The following is a 24,511-nucleotide window of genomic DNA, read 5'->3' as shown; positions in this document are numbered from 1 at the left end:
CAGAACTGAGTGGTGGCATTTGCTCAATGCAGGAACCCAATCTGCATCTCTCTCACAATTCTGGACTTGACTACCAAATTAAAAATTGATTGACAAGTAATTGCATGTCAGAGCACAAGTGCTATTCCTTTTCTCCAACCTAAAATTACATTGATTTGCATTCTATACAATTCTATGAATGTCCCTAATTTGTTCTGTACTTACAGGTTGGTATTAAAAAGCATTCTGCAATGTTCTTTCTGAAGGTAAATGCAAAATAAATATGGTTCCAAACACAGACTCCACGCATTCCTTTGATATCAAACACTTGGAAAGCATTTTGCACTACAACAGAAATCTTTCTAAGCGGTCAAAAGGTTTTCCTATTTTTTTAAATAACACACAAAAGGACTTTAAGCAGGTAGCTGCATCAGCATATGCAGGTTGCAATAGAGTAGGAGGTAAAGGAAGGAGGTAAAGGTTTCTTTATACTGAAAGGAAGAGTCAATGTTTCAGCTGTGGAGCCTCCTTCAACACCTAAAGAAGGCTCCACAGAAGAAACGTTGTGTTTCTTTTCTTTTCGGCATGGAATAAACTTTTACCTGTTCGTGCACAAAGGAATGCTTGATTTAAAATGTTTTTAAATCAAATATCCTGTCATTTAAGATTAAATGTATTTAATCTTAAAGGACAGGATATTTTGAAAATACACCTTGAAAATATATATCTTAATATATATTTTTGTCATTATATCTTTGTCAGCTTCTACATTCTGCTGAAGACCTAACTAAAATACACCACTGAACAGCTTCGGAGATCACAGTCTTGTGTTGGTCCAGTAGAGCCCATCAGGTAACCTGCTACCTGTGGACATGTACAGTGTATGAGCCTGCTGAACAAACTACTGCCTCCTCATGGTGACCTAATGTTCTCCATCATGGTGAGCCATCCTCTCCTTCTACTACTGCTCCAAGCCGATAATTGAGACTACCCCTGCTACACCAGGATCCAGGGTATCTTCATGAAGCCTGCCAATAGCATGATGCTTGCAATACAGCTCTGGCATTTTATGAAACACCCAATGATTTCCAGCTTTGCCATTGTCCATTCACCTGATAACTCAAAGAATGTAATGCCTTGATCCCTACTGGCTCCTCTATGGATATCTATATGGGCTACTGCTACTGTCTGACATGGCCTCAGCTTTGCAACTCTATTGCTGTCTACCTACTCATGCAACCTGTGTCACATAAAGGCATGCACCAAAGCTACACTAGCCTTTCCGGGTTTTCTTCATACCAGCTTTCCTCAAGGAGGGCGAATTTCTATGAAGGCAAACAGTTCTGAGTTCAGTTCCCCCAAGACCTATTATTTGTTGGTTCTTCTTTTATTTTGTTTCAAATCTTCTTAATAAATTGTAATCTTTTGCATATACTGTACTTGCAGGTGCCAGTCATTAAGACATGAATGGTTTTAGCGTCTTTTTTATTTAAATGTTGTTGGTATTCAAAAATAAAATGAATACATAAGTTAAAAACAAAACAGAAAACAATTTACAAATAAAATCATGTGCACAGACTAATCTGAGTCTATGGTATTTAGCTTCTTATCAGAAGCCTTTGTTGGATGATATCACACATGAATAACTTACTTGTTTCTATGGAAAGAATGCAAAAATTTAAAATACTTCTGGATTTCTACATTGCATTGTTACAGTAATGTGAGGTGCTAATTATTTCAAATAACTTTTTCAGTGAAGGAAGTTAATGTTAACTTTAAACTCCAATGCTTTTGTTTTTAAAAAGCAATACTTATATCTGAAAAACTCCACATAAACAGAATAAAACAGCTGTTTTTTTAGTCACAAAAACAACATTGTATTAAAAGTTTTGTCCTGCCTGTATCTGATAAAATTGCCTATAAATGGTGTACTCTCCTTGGTTCAAAGACACACCCAATCTGATACTGCTGTTTAGAATAACACCCTTCACTTTTAACTTTAAAAAGACTACCTTAAACACCTGAAGGAAGCTTTTAACCAATTAATACACATTCCGAAATACCCACCCAAAATCACAGCCCTGTTATCCTCAGGTCCTTCTTCCATTATTGTTCTTCCATTCATGTCTGTACAGGTAATGCACCCCAAACCTATTGCCTTCTCCAGGGATTTGTAGGATAAAATAAAAACTGACATCAACTGTCCTCTACAAACCTGAATGAGTCCCTCTGTTATTACAACAGTCCCTGCTGTGCTTGATCTGGATTGGCCAAGTCTGGTGATGTACAAGGGGGTGTCGGGGATCTCTCCAGCTCCTGACTGGAGGACAGGTCATGCGTAGGGCTGGATCCTTCCCGTGGGGTGGAAGAAACATCTTCCTTGGCCAACAGGTTGTGTTTGCGCAGATGACAGGCTTGCTGGTAGGGAGGCTGGATTGGCAGCTGTGTAGGAGGCAGGTAGTGATATTCTTTACTGGGATCCAGCTGTAGGAAAAAGAGAAAAGCTGAAGCTCTTACCTAAGGCAGTATTAAAACATACAGTTTTACACCCTTAACATTAATGTACTGTCTGACTAAATTATAAAATATTGCATGAAGCACTTAAGTGTTTCCACAGTGAACACACAATTATTCCACGTAACAATTCTGCAAGTACATGCTGCAGACGCTTTAGGTATTGTTGGAAAGACAGCACCCCTTGTCATAATCCAATTTTCAAAAGTCAACATGAGACCTTAGGATAAGGTCCCAAGGCAAACAAAAACTTCCATTGATTGCTCACATTAGCTTCATGTAAGCTTCATACACTTCCACTGCTTCTTTGTGTGTTTTCTAAACTTAAATAGTATTTGCTGTAAATGTTTTTGGGTGTTTTTGTAGCTTTTCCTTCTTTAAGGTGATCTGAAACAGAAGTCTTGGGCAGATGCCATATACTTTAATACATAGTTTAATAATCCAGCTCTGGCCCTGAAGAGACAAGGGGTACAGTAGCTATCATTCCAGCCTATCCCTCGGTTGCTTTACTGACTCAGTTACTGGCTCAATTGTTCAACATGTGTAGCCACTTGTCTAGGGCTTTTAGAAAACTAAAGGGCCAGGATTCTCCAATTGTAGATCACCGGTCTCAAGGCTATATAAAACTGAGAAAGAAGAACACAAAACGGGTGCTTAACTACCTGGAGAGGGTAAGTTCGATCTGAATCATAAGCACTCAGGTCTCCGCAAGCAAGGAAGGGCACAATGACACGGTTTGGACCTTCAACCTGGTTGAAGTCCACATCTAAAAAGACAGGAAAGTGAAACAAGACAATTATCCTCCTGATGTCCTTTAAAATACACCCCTTACCCAGCACAAAATCTGATTCTACAGCCATCTTGTGGTCACCATAATGAAAGTTTTCCCGGATTAATCCCAACTTCCTTGTTATTTTCCCTAAGGCTTTCTGAAGCTTTGCCATTCTTCCTAATGATGTATTCTCTGACTAAGATTTCAATGTGCTCTAAAACCCTTTGCTTCTACCATGATACACCATAATAATATTGTATATGGGGTATTTTGGAGACCCAGTAAAAACCCCATTTTGCTTTAATTCTCAAACACAATCTTATATGAAAAACAAACTTTTATTGTACACTGTTAGTGCACAGCGAATAAAGCCTGTGGTCAGTTTAGGTCCCGGAACAAGAAGCAGAGGTTTATAAATAAGCTTTACAACACTGGTTGCATTGAAATCCTTGAAGGTAATATACACAGGAGTTCAGAAACACCAGGCAGACACAGTGCTGGTCTGTGAGGTACAATCTGTATGTCACTAAGTGGCATAATCGATGCCTATCTACTGCTAAACAGGATGTAAAAGTAAATGTCTGTGAGACTGTTGTTCAAGGTGTGTATCTGTCTATCACCAAGAAATGAAGTACAGACAGTAGTTCAAAAATAGCAAGAAATGTGGATATTCAACATGCAGCTGAAAGGAACAACAAGTAAAGAAGTGGCAAGAGGGCTACCATAGCAGTGATCCAGAAGAGGGTTAGACATGTTTGGCACATATCCTTCAGGGGGAGAGTAGTTCTGGCATACCACAAATGCCTCTGCAGAGGAAACACACGGAAATAAATTGCAGTGCAGTTCTGCATGAGCTTCTACATCAGGCTTTGCCTAAATCAAATGCATAAAAAACACACACAGGCTCTGTAATGGAATATTAATATTTAACATAAAAGATGTACTGCACATGATCGACAGTAGTGCTTGTAGTCAAAAAAATGTTTTACCAAAAACTATTCAAAGAGTCAGACTGTCGAACATTGACTGTCTGAAATTTAAATGCAGCACCAGCAAAACTGTAGTCAGTGGCCTGTAACTGACAGTTGTATGTGCTGTAAGACACTTGCTTTGATCTGCCTGCACTAGTACTGTATTTTCTGCACCTAACTCACACACTAACTGTATGTAGTACAAAAGTAGTTCTCAGTAAAAAGAATCTATATATTGCATACAAATACAGTACCCTATCATTGTATTTCAGTTTTAGAGTTTGATACCCTTTGAAGTTCTTCAAGCCCCAAGGATTTAAAAGACACATTCAAACAGACAGCAATGTTAAGTTTCACTTTCTACTTGAGTTCTGTAAATTCAATCTCTACTGTACCTGCAGCTCCAACACTACAAACACCTCTGGAGGGATTTCTTTCTATTTTAGCTGTTAAAGGATTATTTATGCGTTATTTCCCGGTCCTAGTCCTGAAGTACTCCTTTATCTACTGATTTTCATTCCATCTCAGCTCTCAAACAGTTAAAATGACTAAACTATTAATTTTGATAATTGAGTTTTAGATAATTTAAGTGTTTTCTGTCATCAGATCTTAGTTTCAATGCCTTTTTTCTTGTGCATTATTTTCAGGAAATACGGCTTCAGCTTGGTTTAAAACAAAGTTAGTTTTCAACCAATAGACTTCTGATTGGTGATTCAATTGGTTTAGCACAGAAGACAGAGGCACATGACAATCAGGATTAAAAAGCTTTGTTATTCTATAGTTTTTAAAATAATATTCTTCATTAAATATTCTTCTCATTAAATGTTGTGCTACCTGCATTGATTCATGCAAATTCAATGATTATTCCCTACTAATTAAAGACAAGAAGTTCTCCTTATTTTGACACATTATTTCTTCTAATATTTCAAACCAATTGAAAACAACTGGCATATTATCCAAACATGAGGACAAGTTTAATTGTTATTCTAGTACAAATTACCTCTTTCATTTCGAGTTAAGCTTTTCAAGAAACCTAGTCAAGAGAGCTTCAGCTTTCTTTAAGGCATCGGTTACGGAAAAAAAATCATAAATACAGTCTGGCATACACGGTGTTAAAAAAAATACCTCCATCTACTGTGCAACAGACATTAGAAGACCATGTGTGTTACAACAATAGCTGACTACTGTCACAGAACTTGATGGAGTAGTGAACACTTCAAGAAAACAACAAAAACAAGAAAGCCATTCTGGGCTTTTTGCCCAAGACTATAAACCAAGATTTTGCTTTTTTGGTTATAACTGTAACTCTATGAAAATAAGTCTATAACTTAGTTTTTTAAAGTTACAAACAAAACTGCTGTAACACTTGCACATTGTGAGGCAGTGTACTAAGCTGGTATTCTTCAAATGTAGCAAATAATGCAAACTGCCTTTGCAACAACAGCAGTAATTGAACTGAAGATGCCCGCCCTATTATCTTTACCAGGACACTTGCTTACCAATGCTGGAGTTCCGGCTGCTTCTTGGTTTGGCACACGTGACGGTGGAGAAAAAGATTTTCAGCTGGGAATAGAGCAGAGTCACATCCTTGCCTCGGAAAATCTGCCCAGGGAAGTATCAACACAAGAATATCGGGTTTACTACCATGGCCAAAAATGTTACAGAATAATCACAAAGTAGTCCTCATCCCCTACCTTCGCCACAAAGTTTCCACCAGGCTTGAGAACATGAGTAGTAATATTAAGAGCCTGTGGAGTGAAACGAAAAAGAGCAAGAAAAATTAAAAAGAGAAACATGAGCAATTTGCATTGAAGCAAGTCATGATCCAAACTCTATTTCATATTTTGTTCATTTATTTATGCATTTTACTAAGGTTTAGTTAAACAGGTGGTTATTTCAGCGTTATAATTCTGAGATTTAGACTATAATTAACCCAAGCACATTTTAAACAATCTTCCCTTTTCTGGTGTTGTTTTTAATTGCTCTGGGACTGGCCTCACTGTTGCAAGCTAAATCCAATTGCCGTATCGCACTACATGACTCTTCTTTCCAAAACAGAAAATAGAAGTGATTGCTTACATGCAAATGCAAAAAGCTAAAACTGTTGGATATTGCTATCATTATTAATTAAAACAAAACTGCCCAATTTGTGAGTTTATGAAGGAAACCATTTTGATGTATGCAGCCACATCATCCTGCAACGTGGGTCTATGTGGGTCCTAACGCCGCAGTATAGTGACATGTGGGTCCTAATGCCCCAGTACAGTGACAGGGACACTATACTGTAAAATAGACGTAGTCTTTCAGATGAAACGTATAACCAAGGTCCTGACTCTCTGAGGTCATTAAAAATCCCAGGGCATTTCTTGAAAAGAGTATGGGTGTAACCCCGGCGTCCTGGCCAAATTTCTCATTGGCCTTACCAGTCATGGCTTCCTAATAATCCCCACCTATAAATTGGCTTCATTACTCTGTTCTCCTCCCCACTGATAGCTGGTGTTTGGTGAGCATTCTGGAGCACTATGGCTGCCGTCGCATCATCCAGGTGGATGCTGCACATTGGTGGTGGTGGAGGGGAGTCCCTGTTACCTGTAAAGCGCTTTGAGTGGAGTGTCCTGAAAAGTGCTATATAAGTGTAAGCAATTATTATTATTAAAAGCACGTGCATCCTTCATGGAGAATGGGTAGGCCCTAGATCCAATCACAGTATATCCCATGCAAGTAAAGGGATACTCACAGCCAACAGCAGTTGTGCTTGGATGTATTCATCCACATCGTGAAGTCCAGTCACTACAGATACAATCAAAGGTACAATAATGCCCCAAATATCCAGTCCTTTCCGAACCAAAAATCCCAATCAATACCCATCTTAAAAAAAACGTTATTCCAGGTAACATTTTGCTCTTGAAAGTTATAATTCTGTTTCTTTCTTCACTTACTGTACAGACTGCTTCGAGACTGTGATTAAAGGCATTTTTAGCTGAGCAGAAGATTAAACTGCTGCAGTCTCATGTACCTACCATCGGGGGCACCATCACACACCACAAGGTCAGCAGGCTGTCCCTCAAAGTGCCTGATAATCTCCTGGGCTGTGGATATCTAGGGAGACAGCAAAATAGCCTGATCAGACTTCTATTGCACAGCGGAATGAGACATAACACAATCAAGATTTTACCAGATTCAGGCCCTCACAGGTAAACCAATAACATGTAGTGGGAATTTAAGTTTGGCTACCTTATTTTAAGTATACTTGCTTTGAAATACATCTTAAGTTAAAAATAATATACAATGTAAGATGTTCTGTTTTATCAACACAATCTGTACACGACCATGGAACTTGCAAGGACCAGACATGGCTCAAACCGCTGTGTAATGGGAGTCTGATCATTTTCTGTGGTACGACAGCAAATATCACAGCAGGCCTTCCATACCTGTTTGCTTCTTTCAACTGGCAGGTAATACAAATTGAATTTGAACTCAGTTTATATCCCCAAACCAACTTGCGCCCAACCCGACATGCCCTCCGCAGTCCCTTTCACCTTGGTGATGTCTCCCTGGATCTGAGTCACGCCAGGCAGGGGGGCCATGGCCTGCAGGTCCACAGCCACAATCTTCACCCCCACGCTCCTCTCCCCATCGCCTCTGCACACAGACCACAGGCCATATTTTACCGATTGGAAACAGTACACGAACACATCACTCAGACATCCTGCCACAGGGGCTGAAGCCTATTGACCAGGTCAGCATTATACATGAGGATCTGTTCCCAAATGACTGGTATGGCTACATAAAGCGATTGATTCAAATGTCTCAAGTACAGCACAATGCAGACTTTTTAGGAATCCAATGAAAGATTCGGTACAATTATACAATTACAAATCATACAATTATAAACCAAGAAAGGGGCAGAAATGGAGAAGGTGCAATACAATCTCCAAATCAAATGCTGCAGAATCACTGTTAACAACAGCTTGATAGTGTATCTCAAGCAAAGGAAGGAGCAAAAAGAAATTAAGTAACTCGGTCAGGGTGAGGTACACAAGTTGACAGCAAAGGTGGGACTTGAACTGGGAACCTCCTGGTCACGATCCCATTACTGTAACCAGTGAACCACCTGGAATGGTGAGAATCTGGAACACAGAGGACACAGGGCTTACCGGAGTTTGCGGCTCAGCACTTGGCTCCAGCTCCCTGGTGCTGCACAGAGATCAACAGCCCTGCAGACTCCTGTGGGAGAACTTGAACTTTATTGCCATATGTAACCGTTACTGGTACAATGGATTTCTTACTTACAGAAAGTCTCTCGATTGTAAAACAAGTGTAAAAAACAAAACAAAGTGCAAACAGTGCATCAAGACAATATACAAACAAACAGTAGACAATGTACAAGTAAACATGTAGACAGTTTGAATGTAAACAATCCAGACGTGTAAACAATGACTGGAGATGTGCAATAAATAAGAAATCATAATGAGGCATCACTGTACACTGACACTACTGCAAAGGCCATAATGTTTCCAGTACTGGACGCACACAGATCTGGTGTTATATGCATTTCGTACAGGGAAGCATAGAAAGTACAATAGGCTGAAAAACTTTAGGAGTTGATATTCAAATATGTTGCAAAGGAACAAGTTAAGGTTTTACTTTTACTTGTTCCTTCACAGCCTACACATGCTGACGCAGCTACAGTACCTACTTGAACTATTTCAAGTATGTTGCCTTGTTTTGAGCAAATGCATATAAACCAGTATTTTCAAACTGATCCGCTTTGATGAATCATACGGTAAGATGTACAGGAAAGCACAGAGGTTTGAAAAGTACCTTTAAAGAGATTGAACTCCTCATCCAACTGCAACAGTTTAAAGGCACTTCTGGCCCTCCAGCCCTCCTCCTTGGCCAGACGGTAATAAATATCCCTCTTGTCTTTGGATGACCGTCCCATTGTCTCCCAGTATGCTTAACATACAAAACATTACAATAACATACATAATTAACTGCCATACTAAACTTATACTGATATTCTCCTAATAAGCAGAAGTATCTCATATAGCAATGATTAGGTAAACATCTTTACCCAAAGGACAGTGGGAGTATGAAACAATCTGCCCAGCGATGTTGTTGAAGTCGGCAATATGGCTGCTTTCAAAAAAAGATGAGATAGGATTCTTGGACCAATTAGCAGCTAAGTACTAAACTAAATGTGTCAAATGGCCAACTCTCTTTAACCTTCTCTTGTGCTCTTAAGTTTCTAAATGAGGGTTACACTCTTGTTGAAACAGTAGCACTCTTGCCTCTGGGCAGAAATTCAAATCACATGTTCCCATATTGTTAATGGGGATGCTTATTAAAGCAAGTCACCTCTACTATGGTACTATGAGACCGTTTGGGATGAAGAGTGCTGCGTAAATGCAATTTTTAACTCCATGTAAAAAGAACACAAGTCTTATGTTGTGCTCTGTGTTTTACAAATTACAAGAATCTGAGTAGGACATTTTATTATTATGACTTTAAAACTTATAAAAATGAAAATATTTAAATAGAACAACACATTTAAGTTATTAACATGAAACAGTATACAGCTTTTATGACCACTGTGCCAACCAGCTACCAGTTCCTAAGTTGTTTTATTGTTTGTATTTTTGCTGTCTATCATTCCAAAAAAAGCAGCTCTAACAGCTTCCTTCCTGCACAAGTGTTACTGTGTAGCAACTTTTTGATGATAGTAATCCTGCAGTAAAAACTTAGCTACAAATTGTCCTGTCTACACCTCACTGCCACTAGCTCATTCAAATATGAGTTACTTTCTTGTTAATGCCAACTTAAAAGATTAAGTTGTTTCAACTTCTTAGGTGTGATATTTATTGCATTCATTCTATCAGAGAAGACAGTAATGTATGAATAAAACAGAATTAGGTCAAAACGAACCTGTCTTTTTTAAAATCTGCCATGTTCAGTTCTATTTAAAAATCAATAATATATCAGTTTCTTTGGCTACGTAATTTAACAATACTATTTTGAGGTTAACAAGCAATGTGGGAATTCTAATCCATTAAAGGCACTATCTTTACGATATGGACAAAATGTCAACACTGTACAGACATAATAACAATGCTTGAATGTATAACTCTTGCATATAAACTAATGAAACACCTTAAAAAGCCCCTTAAACATCTTACACCTTAAAATGAAATACACAAATATTGTTGGTAAATACAGGAAGACACCAAGGAAAACATATGAAGAACTTAATCTTACACACATTTATTGTAATTTTTAAAGACTTTTTTTGTTTTGGAAAATCATCAAAAGGCTTTACCGAAGTAATGGAGCTTTGAAGAAAGGAAGGAGAATTATTTTTTAGTGCAAAGGCCTTCACCAAAATAAAAAATAGTGAGCAATTCAATGATCTGATGCTACCCTTTAAAGAGCAGTAACAACAGGAATTCACCAAAATGCAATTATAACATGCCCCAACTACCGACGTAGTTGGACAAAGTCTAACATTACGAAAGAATTAGTGTCGAGCTACAACTTCAACAGTAATTAGTCCTACATAGACTGGACTGTAATGCATTTAGTTGCTAATAAATTAGTATCACAGCAGGTATATACAGAAATAAGACAAAAACACGAGCAAATAAAAATCTATTTGTATAAAATGAATTAGTAGTTCTCTCAGTAAGTTACTTTCACTTAAAGTTCGCAAAATGACCGTGTTTTTTAGAAATACTCATTTATAACTTATAACTAATTTAATATTATAAGTCGTTTATCATGAAAAAGTGAAATTGGTAAATTTAGTATCTATTCATTAACCTACAGAGCCGCATTTTACTGTACAATTTATTTAGTACTTAACATTAAGAAATATGGAAAAAATGCACTGAAAATAAAACAGCATCTTTGCAGTCAATGTATTAAAAAGTTATATTTGCAACTTCCACTGTATTATATTTTTTCTGATTAAACACGTACTACGCTTACCTCACGTTACTACCAGTTCTGCTTCCTACAGTATATGAAAGAAATGAGGACCCCACAACCAATCAAATGCTTACGGGGGAGATGACTAAGACGGCTTGTTCAGTGCCTGATCAAAAAGCTGAGTTCGTACTAGTGGGTGCGTTTGCTTTGCTAGTTAACGATATGGGTGTTTTTCTGCTGTGTATTAAACTTTTGAGAGACAGAAGCTTAGCATTAAAGGTTTGGGTGTGAAACAGTGAAAAGGAAATATATATTGCTTCTGTTTATACACTGTTCTTTCGTTTCAGTGAAGTGAGTACTGAAGATAGAGATTCTGTATTAAGTGCAGCGGTGCAGAGCCGAAAAGGCAGGAATTAGGTACAGAAACTGATGTACAAAAAAAGAAAGGAATCTGAAAAAGAAACTTATGGCAGGTCTGCAGGTTTTCTATGTCTATTTAAAGCAACAGCACTTGAATACTTAAAGTGGACAAATAATAACAACAACAAAAATAATGTTCTGGTTCAGGTCATTATGATCCCTGTATCCATGACCACTGCGTCAAGCTGCTGCCTCTCAAGGGTGGAGAAAGACCTAATTCACTGCTCTTTGTTTCATCCAAGGCCCAGATCATCAGCTTCCTAAGTCCCCTCAGACTGTACAGCAGCACTGTACTTGTCCCAGCCCACTAATCACAATGGCCTAGTGGGGCGGGTGAGCCTGCTCAAGGCAGGTGAAGTTACATCATTGTTTCTTTACATAGGGCAGTTAACAATCATAAAAGAATAAATCGGGGTATGTATTTAACCACTGCTTTTGAATCTTCTATCAAAAAGCCTCTGATTGTTGCAAGTTTCATAATTAATTTTTATGCAGAGCTATTTGTTCTTTACGTAATGTGTACTCACCAAGCTTATTAAGAAAATAGATTGGCACAAACAACAGCTGAATATTGCTATTTGAAATGGACAAAAGAACGTTTGCCTTTTAGATGAGCAAATCACATATCAGTACAATATCCTTTATGACATGATCACTTGTTTGAGCAATAAAGATACCTGATTCCATCCAATCTGATTAATAAAGGGCGGCATGGTGGCTGTCTTGCTGTGCCAGAGCCCTGGGGTTAAGAAAGGGGGGCCTGTCTGGGTGGAGTCTGTGTGTTCTCCACGCATTTCCTGCAGGTGCTCCAGATTTCTTCCAAGGTCCACAGACATATTGATAGGTTAACTGGCCGCTGGAAAAAGTGGCCAAGGGTGCGAGTGTCTGTGTCTGCATGTGCCATGCAATGGGCTGGTATACTGTCCAGGGCGTATCCTGCCTCCTGTCCACTGCCTGCTCCTTTTGGCACCTGCATCTCCGCATCTCTGTACTGGATCAAGTTTAGAAAATGGATAGATAGACGATTAGTAAGATCATTAGTAAGATTCAATTGACTTAAATTGGTGTTTTCTTATATCATCTGTTAACCTGATGCAAAAAGAAGCGAAACCTAATATTTCAAAACAGGCAGGAATGGTTTGAGCCCGAAACTGGGCTGTAGCATAGGCGATTCAAACACCTGAGGTCACATCGAAAAACAGTGGCTTGAGCAACAGAGAAACAGCGTGAAGTGAGTTTTCGAAAGGCTGCATCACCCAGGATTGCTCAACATTCTGCTTTATTCTACTTGTGGTTTGTCTCAGATATTTTCAGCGTGTTGACTCAATACTTTTGTACAATACTGGTTTTCTTTGGTATAGAGTAAGTCATCGGGACAATCCTAGAAAATAGCTGCCTTTATCGTATCTGTTAACGAATAGAATTTCTCTGTCACTTTCACTGCATGGACTCTCGTTTAGCCTCAGGATTCCAGTGGTGAACTATTGTTGCTCTAGCTGTAAGATGAAGGGCATGAAGAACCGTAAGACCTGACAGTTGAAAGCTTTACTTTGCCTTTTCAGAGCGCCCACTCTGTGAAGATTGAGGACCTACAGAAATGCACATATATGGCTTTTGAAACACTTACACTTACAGTCCAGAAGCTGGCAGGCACTTAAGTCTACAGGTTTCCAGTCCAGTATGGCTTAACAACCTGGATCAGCTCATTATTGGCTTAATTGTAGTAGTTAAATAGCTTTTTCCATCTCTTCAGACACTGCTGATTTAAAGAGACCTTGAAAACCTGTCAGCACTCTAGGATCAGGATTGGGTATCCCTCCTCTATACCATGTACTGTACATGACTAATTTGTCAGAATCTGTACCCAGTAGCAGTGCTCTCTTCTTTCGGTTTACTCTAATGATTCATTTTAACAAGCTTTTGGTAACGTTCACATATCCACCAATACATCCATCCATGTTCTAATCACTTTATCCAGTACAAGGTTGTGGTGGAGCCGGAGTCTATCCCAGCAAGCAACACAAGACGCAAAGCTGTACACACCCTGCACAGGACAGCAGTCCATCTCACAGGGCATGCACAGACATTCACACGTGCACACTCACAGCAGGCCCAATCTTCCAAGAATCCAATCAACCGAGCAAAATATCTTTGGACTGTGAAATCCACACCAAAACGGGAAGAACGGGAAGAACATGCAAACTCAACACAGATAGAATTCATGGCCCCCGCACTGCGTGGCATCACAACGCTAATAACTGTGCCATTGTGCATCCTTCTACCTATACTATTTATTGTAGATATAATTATAATATATAATAAATATAATATTTATATATAAATAGCATTAGTTGGAATGATTTTTTCATTCTTTTTTTTATTTTGTGTGATCAAATTGTACTTAATTAAAAGAACATATTATACTTACTGGATTGTGACCATTAACCCTTCAAGATTGTGGCAATAATCAGATGGAACCATACACTAACTACAAATGCCCATTAAAATGTAAACACAACTCAATTTCTTCAGTGCTCCAGCTTTTGTTAATGGGAACTGTTTTATACTGTATATGCATTTATGTTTTACATGGCAACATGTAAAACACAAGCAAAATCCCAACTCTACAAGAAAGAAAACCAAATAATTGTATTAATCCACATCCACTCATGCCACACATCTCTTAATGTGATCTGTCAATAGCTTCTTGTACAAAAACAGGTATTTGTTAGGAGGAAAACACTCTTTCTTCATATAAGCTAGAGTACAGTATGTATACCTACTGTACCCGTAATTCATTAAGAAACACATTAAATCTTTCGATATGGGTGTTTTCCTGTAGATATATGGCAGCTGAGCTGTGTCATTTATTACTCCAATATTTATTCACTAGCTTTGCACAGCAAATGCCATCCTGAGGACAAAGGAAATACATACCCTAAGGAAAATCACTTGATTTATTTCTGGTGAGTTTTTGTCCTTGTTTCAGCTTTCAAATCCATATTTTAGAGATTTAAAAAACTGTAGAAACTGAATCACCGATTTGTTTTGTCTTCCTTTCTTAATTGCATTCCAGTACTTTATGATCCCTTGTTTTTAAGAATATGAACTTGTTTCGTAATGCCTTCCTTTTCTCTTTCTAGATGTGGAAGGAAACTTGCAACGTACTGTAGTTTGGAGTAAAAGTCAGAGAAATTCTTAAGCTGAATTCTTGAGCATAGAACAGTTGTTGCTTAAAAAAATAAAAAGTTCATAGCATTAAAACATGATCAGCTTTTGAAAAGCTATGCTGTTTTAATTCATCACACAGATGGGAGTACTAGCATCTAGATTTTAGACATTCTATCCAATTATTTATTAAAGATTCTTCATTTTTTTAACTTTTTTTTTTAGTAAAATTGACAAACAAATATTCACAAAAACATAAAGTTAACTGGACAATCAATGGTTCTCTCATGTTTTCAAAATATTCTAGTGGTTACTGTAATGTGTTAATATGATCTGACTAATTATATCGTAAAATTATAATTGATCATAGTTAGATTAATAATAGGTACTGATACTTGCATCTACAACTTTGAACTCATAACGTATTATCTTTTGTTGGATATATTAAAGCATTATCACTGACAAAAGATAATGATATTCTTGGCAGTTTAAACACAGTTTAATTACAGATCTAATTTGGTGTTATCTCCCAAAGTTGTGTAACTTCTGGAAACATATTTTATCTTCTATTAACACAGCCTTCTTTAATGGTATGAGCTGAGCTTCTTTTGACTTTCACACAATTTTTTTAATCGTTTTTTTGTTAAACAAAAATTATAATTGTGGGGAAAGTGATCGTATTACCACAGTGACACAAATAATTGATCAAACTGCAGGTGAATTCTCTGTGAAAACTTTCATAACAATATTTATTCTGTGAGGAACAATGTGAATACATACACAGACACAAAAGATCACTGGATGGAAGTAAAAATGTAGAATAAAACTAGCTAGGGTGTGTATCAATAAAGAAAATTCTCATAATTTTCCTCAGAAGCTACCGCAAAAAGAGCCCATCAAGATGTTTTGGAAACTAGAAAGTTAATCCATTTGTATGAGAGAACTCTCCCTGTGTTTGGAGTAGTTAGGAAGATTGTCTCAAAGTCAAGAAAAAAAATTGAGAAAAAGACCTCAAGAAGAGAAAGCAGATCCTCCTTCTTGATTAACCTCAATGGCTGTACAGTTAGATAAATAAATTAGAGAAAATACAGAAAAATCCTCACATGTTGTTCCCTTGTGTATTTACAGTCCTGTAACTAAACGCACTTCTGTAATTATTTTGTGAAGTGATATTGTAATAGTTTTCCAAAAGCCTTACCTGAAAAAAAACATTCAAACACATCCAGCTTGCTTGGAGAAGTTAAAGTACATATCAAGGGCCTCAGTGAAATATACAGTGCTTCTTTAAACTAAAAATCCAGTGCAGCACTGATATGTGTTTGTTTTCTATATACATGTACTTTTTAATGAGGACAAGTCATTCTCTAAACTTAATGATCAGAAGAACCTACAACTTAATCACAGGATTTTGCAGACAAATATTTGCACAGTAATTGACTACAGCGCATTGTTTATTGCAGGTGAAAGCAATGCTTATCCTTTGGATTGTTGTCAGTGTTGTCTATGTTGCGCCCCCTTCTGGCTGTGCTGCCATGGAGCAAGATATTGCTCTGCACAGGCCCTTCCATGACACTCCTTCAGCAAGGCCACGAAGTGTGATCCGTAAACCCACCCAGCACTGGACAATCATGATTCGCTGGCGACCAGCTCAGCGGCGAAGACAACGTTCAGCCAAGGAGATCTGGAGAAACAGCAACTCCATTGTCACTCCGGCACCTGTCATGCTTCAGTCTGAATCTCCCCCTTCTACAACACTCCTGCATACAACAGTAAGTACGACAGCTGTCTCATCTACGACTGCAGAAGAGGAAATAACCTCAAATGGAGATTCAACTGCATCTGCTGGGCCAATCATTTACCCCTCCGCTGTGCTGCCTTTAACCACTATCACAACTGGCTCCACATGGCATCCTCCTGGCAGCGGTGAGACCCTCATCCACTTCATCAATGAGTCACTCTGTCCTGGCAACGGAGGAATCCATAACTGCCTAGGGATTAATGCTACAGAAAGTCGAGAAGGCCTCTGCTTCTATTTCCTTAACAGCAGAACACTTAACTGTGAAGACGCCAGACTAACAAAGGTGAAGTTCTTTTGCTTGATATCTGTGAATTTTCCTCATCAGCTGAAATTCCCAGTTTCTTATTGACCTTCATGTATCTCTTCCAGTGAACTCTGAATTTATACAGGTGGGAACGCTAGGGTGTGTATCAAAAAAGAAAATTCTCATAGTTTTCCACATTACCACAGTGGCACAAATAATTGATCAAACTGCAGTTGAATTCTCTGTGACAACTTTAATGACAATGTTTATTCTGTGAGGAACAATGTGAATACATACACAGACACAAAAGATCACTGGAAGGAAATAAGAATTTAAAATAAAACCAGCTAGGGTGTGTATCAAAAAAGAAAATTCTCATTCCTCAGAAGCTACCACAAAAAGAGCCCATCAAGATGTTTTGGAACTAGAAAGTTAATCCATTTGTATGAGAGAACTCTCCCTGTGTGATTAGAGTAGTTGGGTCCTGTAACTAAATTCACTTCTATAATTATTTTGTGAAGTGATGCTATGAAGTGATTCCAGAAGCCATACCTGAAAAGTAACATTCAAACACATACAGCTTGCCAGCAAAAGTATACCTAACAGCATATTTAGCTCATTTGGTGGCGGCTAGATAGTTGATCTGATAATCTCATCCAGCCAGTTCTTGAGGATCCATCAACTTTAGCAACATGGCCTACAACCTTTGTGTAAATTGATTCCTCTTCGGTCTTTTATGCACCTCCTGTACTTCCTGCAGGGTTTGCTTAGACTTTCATTAAAAATTGCTAAGGGAAAAAAGAGACATCCCTTGCATTCAAACACACAAAACGTAAAGATGGCATTTCTATTCTAAGATGACTGTTTCCATCATTTTTGTTTTTTATCAAAACAATTTAAACCATGTGTAGTGTGCAAAGGCTTTTTGCATTGATTGAACACATGAATTAGAAAAAAGGGTGAGGAATAAGATATAAAGATGTTATGGTATGACCTCATAAACACGTCAAAGATGAAAGGGATGGTGTTATTTGGTATTTGTGAATTTGAACAATGAACAATATGAAGTGTGAATTTGTGTATGAGGAAATAACACCTGAGGAAATTATATTTAAGTTTTCATAAATCTAGCCATATGACACAATCACTTTTGAAAATGAAATGCAAGTACATTGACTTTTGTCCAACTTACATTTGTAACACACAGCTGCCCCAAGGAATCCCTCCAGATGTGCAGAACCTGATGCTCATGGGAAATCACATCTTAAAGATTAACAGATGGACCTTCTCTACCTTCCGTTCCCTCCATTCTCTGGACCTGAGCTATGGCTGGCTGCATGAAGCAGAGAGCAATGCATTCACATACATGAACTCCTTAGAGCACTTACATCTCCAGCAGCACCATTCCATCCTACAGGTGGGCTCACAGGCCTTCTATCAGCTCCCAAACCTCAAGTCTCTCAGCATTGGAAAAATCCAAGCCCTGGACATGACAACTGTTTTCTTTGATCTTCGATATTCCAACCTGCACACTCTGGGCTTGTACACCATAGACTTTGATAGCATTAGGAAGACAACCTTTCAGCATCTTCATCAGTGCCCTCTGATGAGGTTGCAGATCTTTTACTCTTCCATCAACCTGCTAGATGCCTTTGCCTTTTCAGAACTAGAGAATTTGCAGGAAATACTCATACTTAAGTCCCCTATTGTTTTCCTACACTCAGATTCTTTCAGAAAGCTAAATGTTCTCCGGTTACTGACGCTAGAAGAGAGCTTCCTCCAAAAGATCCCATCTGGACTCCTGGATTCCCTCACAGATCTTCAACAACTTAATTTAAGAGGCAACATGCTGCAGAGCCTCCCAGCAGATTTGTTCAAATACAATAGGAATCTCCTTCACATTGATCTCAGCCTCAACCATCTCCAGACTCTGCCTGAAGGCCTCTTCAGCCTCTTCCCTTCCAATCTGTTCACCAATTTCACCTGGAACTTTTTCGTCTGTAATTGCAGCCTGGCCTGGGCTTCATCCTGGATCAGCTCCCTAGAGAACCAGTCCATCAGTCAGACCTTTCAGTGCCATTCTCCTATACCCCTGAGAGGCGTGTTGCTCGAGGACTTCAATCCCATATGTGTTCCTGAATATGTCTGGTACATACTTGGTGTCCCCACCGGTGTCTTGATCTTAAGTATTGTTATCACTTTGCTGTATATCAACCGCTGGAAGATCTACTACCAGTGGTACATTCTTCTGTCCAAGAAGAATGACCGCGAGGTGTGGGTGGACAACCCCAGGTTTGTATTTGATGCCTTCGTGGCCTACAGTGAGAGGGACTTCCAGTGGGTGCTGCATGAGCTGATTCCACACATGGAAGACAATGCTGGGCTGCCCAACGTCAAGCTGTGTGTGTCGGATCGAGACTGGGACCTTGGGGGCTCCATCTTGGATAACGTGGAGAGCAGCATCCAGCGTAGCCGCAAGACGCTTTGTGTCATCTCCAGGCACTTCCTCAAGAGCGAGTGGTGCAAGCTGGAGCTGAGCCTGGCGCACATGCAGCTCTTCTCAGAGAACAGGGATGTGCTGATCTTCATCTTCCTGGAGAAGATCCCTTCAGAGAGGCTATCCCAGCACCAGAAGCTCCGCAGGGAAATGTGCAAGAAATCCTGCCTGGATTGGCCAGGAGAAGACCCAGATGCTCAGAAGGTCTTTTGGGAGAAACTGCGCTCACTCATCCTGAAACTACACAGCGAAAACAGACCTTGTTCTCACTTCTGATACTGTTGGGAAAAGAACTATTCGGACAACAAAGTTTAGAATTAAAATAACATTTTGTGGGAGTTTTTGTATTTAGGAAATTAGCAAAGTGTATTAATGTTATAAAACATGTAATATATATTTTAAATTAACAGATATGCTGTATCTTGATTTATTTGCCAGAATAATCTCCTTAATCCTAACCAGTAGCTTCCCCAGTTATAAAGGAAGACTTTTGGAAGAACTATGGGGGAGTTGAAACATTAGTTCATAGACTGTCATATCCAAAGCTAATGGTCCTTTTAATTTATTCCTATCTTTATGTCTCATTGTATTTTAATTCTAGACAGTTTCATTTTTGAAACTAATATTGTTAACTGGCAATTTAACCGGATATTATGTTTTTGTTTTCAAATTTGTGTATAAATTGGTAAGGATGATCTTTTGCTATTTTCCTTTAGCTTATGCTCCAACTTCAACATTCCAACTGAATGCAATTCGCATTCAGGACCATTAAACTTAGTTACAGTAAGTAAAAAGAACTAAACAGGGTTTGATGTGAGGAATCTGGTGTTGGCTGGTAAGCTTTTTAGTTCAGATCATGGTTTCTTATTATTGTTTCTAAATAAGATTGTGATTGTAGTGGTGGAATTTCCAGCTGAGCAAGTCTTACTCCCATAGAAGCTAACACTGTAACACAGTCATTTAACACGGTCCACCAGTGCTATGTCAGCTTTGCAAGAGGAAACAAATACAAAATAAAAACAATTTATGTTCCAAAACCAGATTTAAAGCTCCAATGGTAAACAAAATTGCACCAGTGTAAAATCTAGTCTTGGGTGGTAAAGACCCATGCTCACTTTGAAAGTATGTAAGCATGAATTAGGCTAGCAGGGCCTGCCTGGATATTGACAACATGCAAATTAGAGAGAAAATGAACCTTCTGGTAATATACATTTAAATAAATGTACACAGTGATGAAGAGCACCCTAAAAGCTTTCAGCTCCCACAGGAGATCCTTCATAGGAGCACCTCCATTTCTAAACCACCCAGGAGATTGTAGCAAAAGATGACACTTCTGCTGGGGGTATTTTGGTATGATCCAGATGTTACAAGAGATCACACCTATTTTCTTGTACTGTACAAGCTAGTCCTTCTACTATCTGGGACAGGTCACAAAACATATAGCCTATTCAAACCTAAAGTCACTGTTTTAGGTCAGAACTATGCGTACACATATCCAATCTGATGGCCTTGAAATCTGTCCTGATGGGAGGCCAGTATTTTTAATTTCAATGAAATTCAATTTTATGCAGCCCACAAACAGAATATTAGACTAATGTGGTATTACCTGTTCCATGAGAGAGAACAGTAGCTGCCAAACCAATGGAGTATCATCTCTACAAGTGGAGACAGATTAATCAATTATACCAACGTTGCCCACAGGCTATTCAGAAGTACAGTATACTCCATACCCTCTCCTGACAACGTTGCCCACAGGCCATTCAGAAGTATACTCCATACCCTCTCCCTACAGAATATACAGTGCCAAGAAAACTGCTGTCAGTCCTCTAGGTTGGTCTGTGTTCTAATATATTTTAGACCTAAAAATAATTTGATTTTTATGAAAGTCTTATGAAATGATAAAGATAAGCTCTTGAGCTGCTCAGACTCAGTATTTGTTCACTTATCAGGCACAAGTATTTAACTACCTTATTCCAATTAACCCCCTTAATTCTTAATTAAGTAAACCAGTGGTTCACATATTAAATATACAACAGAAAGACAAGTTATATTTGGATTTTTTAATGATTTGGTACAACAGTAAATATCCTTGTGTGAATATGTGTGAGCAGCAGTTCCTGCAACTGTTTATCAGTGTCCCATTGACTGTGTTATGACCCATTCCTCCTTACAGAAACATTTCAGGTTGGTGACACAGGTTTTACTTCGATGAACAGCTCTCTCCAGGATCTGACATAATATTACAAAGGTGTTTATGAGTGGACTTTTGAATGGTCAATTAAAAATCCACATTTCTTCTTCGGTTATGGATGACCTGAAATTCTCCTCCAGAATATACTGACACAATGCTGAATTCATGTTTCCATCCATAACAGCAAGTCATCTGGGTCCTGCCACAACAAAACAGCCTCAAACCTTGATACTCCCACCACCAAGCTTGATGGTCGGGATGAGGTTCTTCCAGCTGTAACGCAGTGCTTTGTTTTTCCACACAAATTCTCTCATTGTGCCAACAGTTTCACCTTTTGACATGTCTGTACAGAGAACATCCACCCTGCAGTCATCCATGTTGTGTTGTTGTGTTTTTTTTCTGTCCATCTGTACACCAACAGTACTGCTGTAAAATAAAAAAACCCTCAGGGATAATAAAGACTCTCTCTCTCATTTTGCTTCGTAACCCTCTACAGACCAATGAACATCAGCTATTCTTTTTCTGAGGTCCACTGAAATTTCTTTTGAACGTGGCATGACGTGTTCCTGCTAACCTTAAAGGTGCAGATCAAACTCACAAAGTTTCTGACCATTATAATGGACAAAGCTGTTCAGAGTCAGTCCTTGCTTACTCAGCACACAATTATTGAACCACCTGATCCCAACAGTAAACTAGTTGTTCACTTTATTTCATATACACCAATTCTCAGTCATTTGTTTCTATTTCACCATTGTATTGCTCTGCTGTTTAAGGATGCTGAGGATGCTGAGGTTCCGTAAGAAACCTGAAGTTCCCATTTATATCAAAGAGTAGCCACCAACAAGTGGGATAGTACTGTACATCACTGTCACGCTTGACCCAAAGGCAACTTGGGTGTTAGCCGAATGCTTGGTCACACACCTTGGTTATACAGCTCATTTAAGGCTTATTATATTTTATTTATATTTTCAAATGTGTAGTCACGGGCAAAATATTTTCCAACCCTTCATACCAAAAGCAGCACTATTTATTAGTGAAGTGAAGATTGAACTGCTTTTCTACACTTAAAGGGGAACTGCAAAGCTAATTTTACAGTTTGGGGTTATAACATGCAATGCAACATGTTTTGGGATTCTTTTAAGTATTGTAAAAAAGAGCAACCTGCCAAGAAACTAAAATATACTCACAATAATTAATGTGGCTAGATGACCATGTTTCTCATTTGTTCACAGCGACTAGTGAGCAAGAAGGGCTGCTTTCATGTCACAATTCACACCAACTCTCGTTCTTGCCCATGGCGAGACCAGCGGTTTGCAACAACATGGCGACCATACAGTACTTTCACTAAGTTTGTGATTTTAAATTTAATTCAAAATTTGTAAACAAAATTATTTTGTTAATGAGATTTAACAAGCAGTCTGAGAAATTGCAGTCCCCAAATTGCAAATGAATTGCAAATGAATTTAAATGTAATTCAGACTATGTTTCCCGTAGACCTTTTGAGTTTTAGGTGGATAGACAATGTATGAATGTTGTATAAGTCAATGCAAGCCCAGGCCTAACCCTTCACTGGCATACTGTGAGGGCATGTTTTTGGCAGCTTCTTTCACTGCCATCATAATGTAAAATAAAAAGAAATATAGTGGTTATTTTATCACAATTTATACTGTGAGGTTTCTAGCTAAAACAAATGAAGAAGAAACAGGAAAAAGGAGCATACTGTATCAATACTGCACAGAGCTGCCCTTACTCAGTATCATGGGAATGCAGTCATGTCATAATGAAAAATTAAGACCCATCAGCTGTTCTCAAAGCAAAGAGGTAGAAAGTGAAATGAAAATTAGAAAAAAAATTAAATTCAATGTGCGACTTTCTCAGTTTCATGTCAGATTGCTGGTTTGGATTTTTTTTTTCATTTTAACACTGAACAAACCGGGTATTGCCAATATGAAAATGCTATCCTGACTGAAGTATCACTGGGATTATGGGAATATATTCCAATTTGAGAGGACTGGGCGTTCCCTTTATATGACATCTGAATTTCAGTCTTTTACTGCTGCTGTGTGTGTTATTCCCTTGGTCTGCACAGCTGATGAAGAGGTAATAAAATTCTCCATCCATATCCACCTGATGCTGTTTGCTTCACCTTGGGTGAGTTTCTTTTTTGGGTTTTAATGTTAGAAATCACATTTAATGTATGAGATAACAATCTTTAAAAAATGATTTAACAGAATTAACTCTAGAAGTCTAAGATTTTTTATTGGGTTAGATTGTTTTTTGAAAAATTTAGTCATTGTTAGCTTGATATTCTTCAATAGCCATATTAAATTTTGATAATAAGAAAAGCATAAATATTTACATTTACAAATGTAAATCATGAAACCAGTCATAATAATAATTATAGGTAAACTTTTTTTCTATAAATGAAAAAGTTATTTGGTATCTTACAAACTCCTGAAATTTTACCAATAAATACAGATAAATAGATTGGGCTCCACATGTGTTCATACCCTTGATGCAAAGTAACTAAAATAAAATGCAAGTGTATATAGTTTCTGTTGCATTTAAATTAATTAAACATGAGAATGTTGTGCAATTGTCAGTGCTAGATACATAAAAATAATAATTTTAAAACAATACAGTACTTCTCAAGAAATGCAAATTAGCACATTTATTTACAACATCTAACATTGTATTATGCTTGGACGTGAAGCATCAATGTGGAACAGAAAACCAACTTTAAACAAAACTCATGTCTAATAACTCCGCTCCATACTTCCTACATTTCCATTACATTTCCTTCAGATCCAGCATATCTCAGAAGTAGCTGCCCTACACCGAATGTCAGAATGGATAATAACACAATCATATTCTAATAAGTGACTAAGCTGCATCAAGGCAAACAAAATTCAGCATCATGGGATTGGTGTGCCATCCAACGTGTATTCTGACTTGTCCTGGCTGCTTGCCAGGATAGGCTCCAGCTCTCTGTGTTGGATAAAGCAGTTAGAAAATGGAAGGTCGGTTGTA

General features: G+C 38.2%; 2 protein-coding genes across 2 annotated transcripts; one reads left to right on the top strand and one right to left on the bottom strand.

The window, feature by feature from the left end:
* Positions 1–1,447: 1,447 nt before the first annotated feature.
* On the bottom strand, positions 1,448–11,291 carry ftsj1 (FtsJ RNA 2'-O-methyltransferase 1). The gene is made up of 11 exons (XM_088624669.1): positions 11,224–11,291; positions 9,061–9,195; positions 8,394–8,463; positions 7,776–7,878; positions 7,257–7,335; positions 6,974–7,026; positions 5,931–5,984; positions 5,736–5,838; positions 3,988–4,071; positions 3,156–3,259; positions 1,448–2,463 (listed from the first exon to the last, which is right to left on the bottom strand). The coding sequence occupies exons 2-11, from the start codon at positions 9,179–9,181 to the stop codon at positions 2,215–2,217; spliced, it is 1,020 nt and encodes a 339-aa protein (XP_088480795.1). The 5' UTR covers positions 9,182–9,195; positions 11,224–11,291; the 3' UTR covers positions 1,448–2,214.
* Positions 11,292–18,000: 6,709 nt separating this feature from the next.
* On the top strand, positions 18,001–21,940 carry LOC148674487 (uncharacterized). The gene has a single exon (XM_088624638.1). It carries the CDS (start codon positions 18,037–18,039, stop codon positions 19,564–19,566), a length of 1,530 nt encoding a protein of 509 aa, XP_088480764.1. The 5' UTR covers positions 18,001–18,036; the 3' UTR covers positions 19,567–21,940.
* Positions 21,941–24,511: the final 2,571 nt, after the last annotated feature.

This window comes from Lepisosteus platostomus, chromosome 3 (assembly GCF_059453375.1).
Source record: "Lepisosteus platostomus isolate fLepPlt1 chromosome 3, fLepPlt1.hap1, whole genome shotgun sequence".
NCBI lineage: Eukaryota > Metazoa > Chordata > Actinopteri > Semionotiformes > Lepisosteidae > Lepisosteus > Lepisosteus platostomus.
Note: the sequence above shows the minus strand (reverse complement) of the source record. Positions and strands in the feature narration are given on the sequence as shown.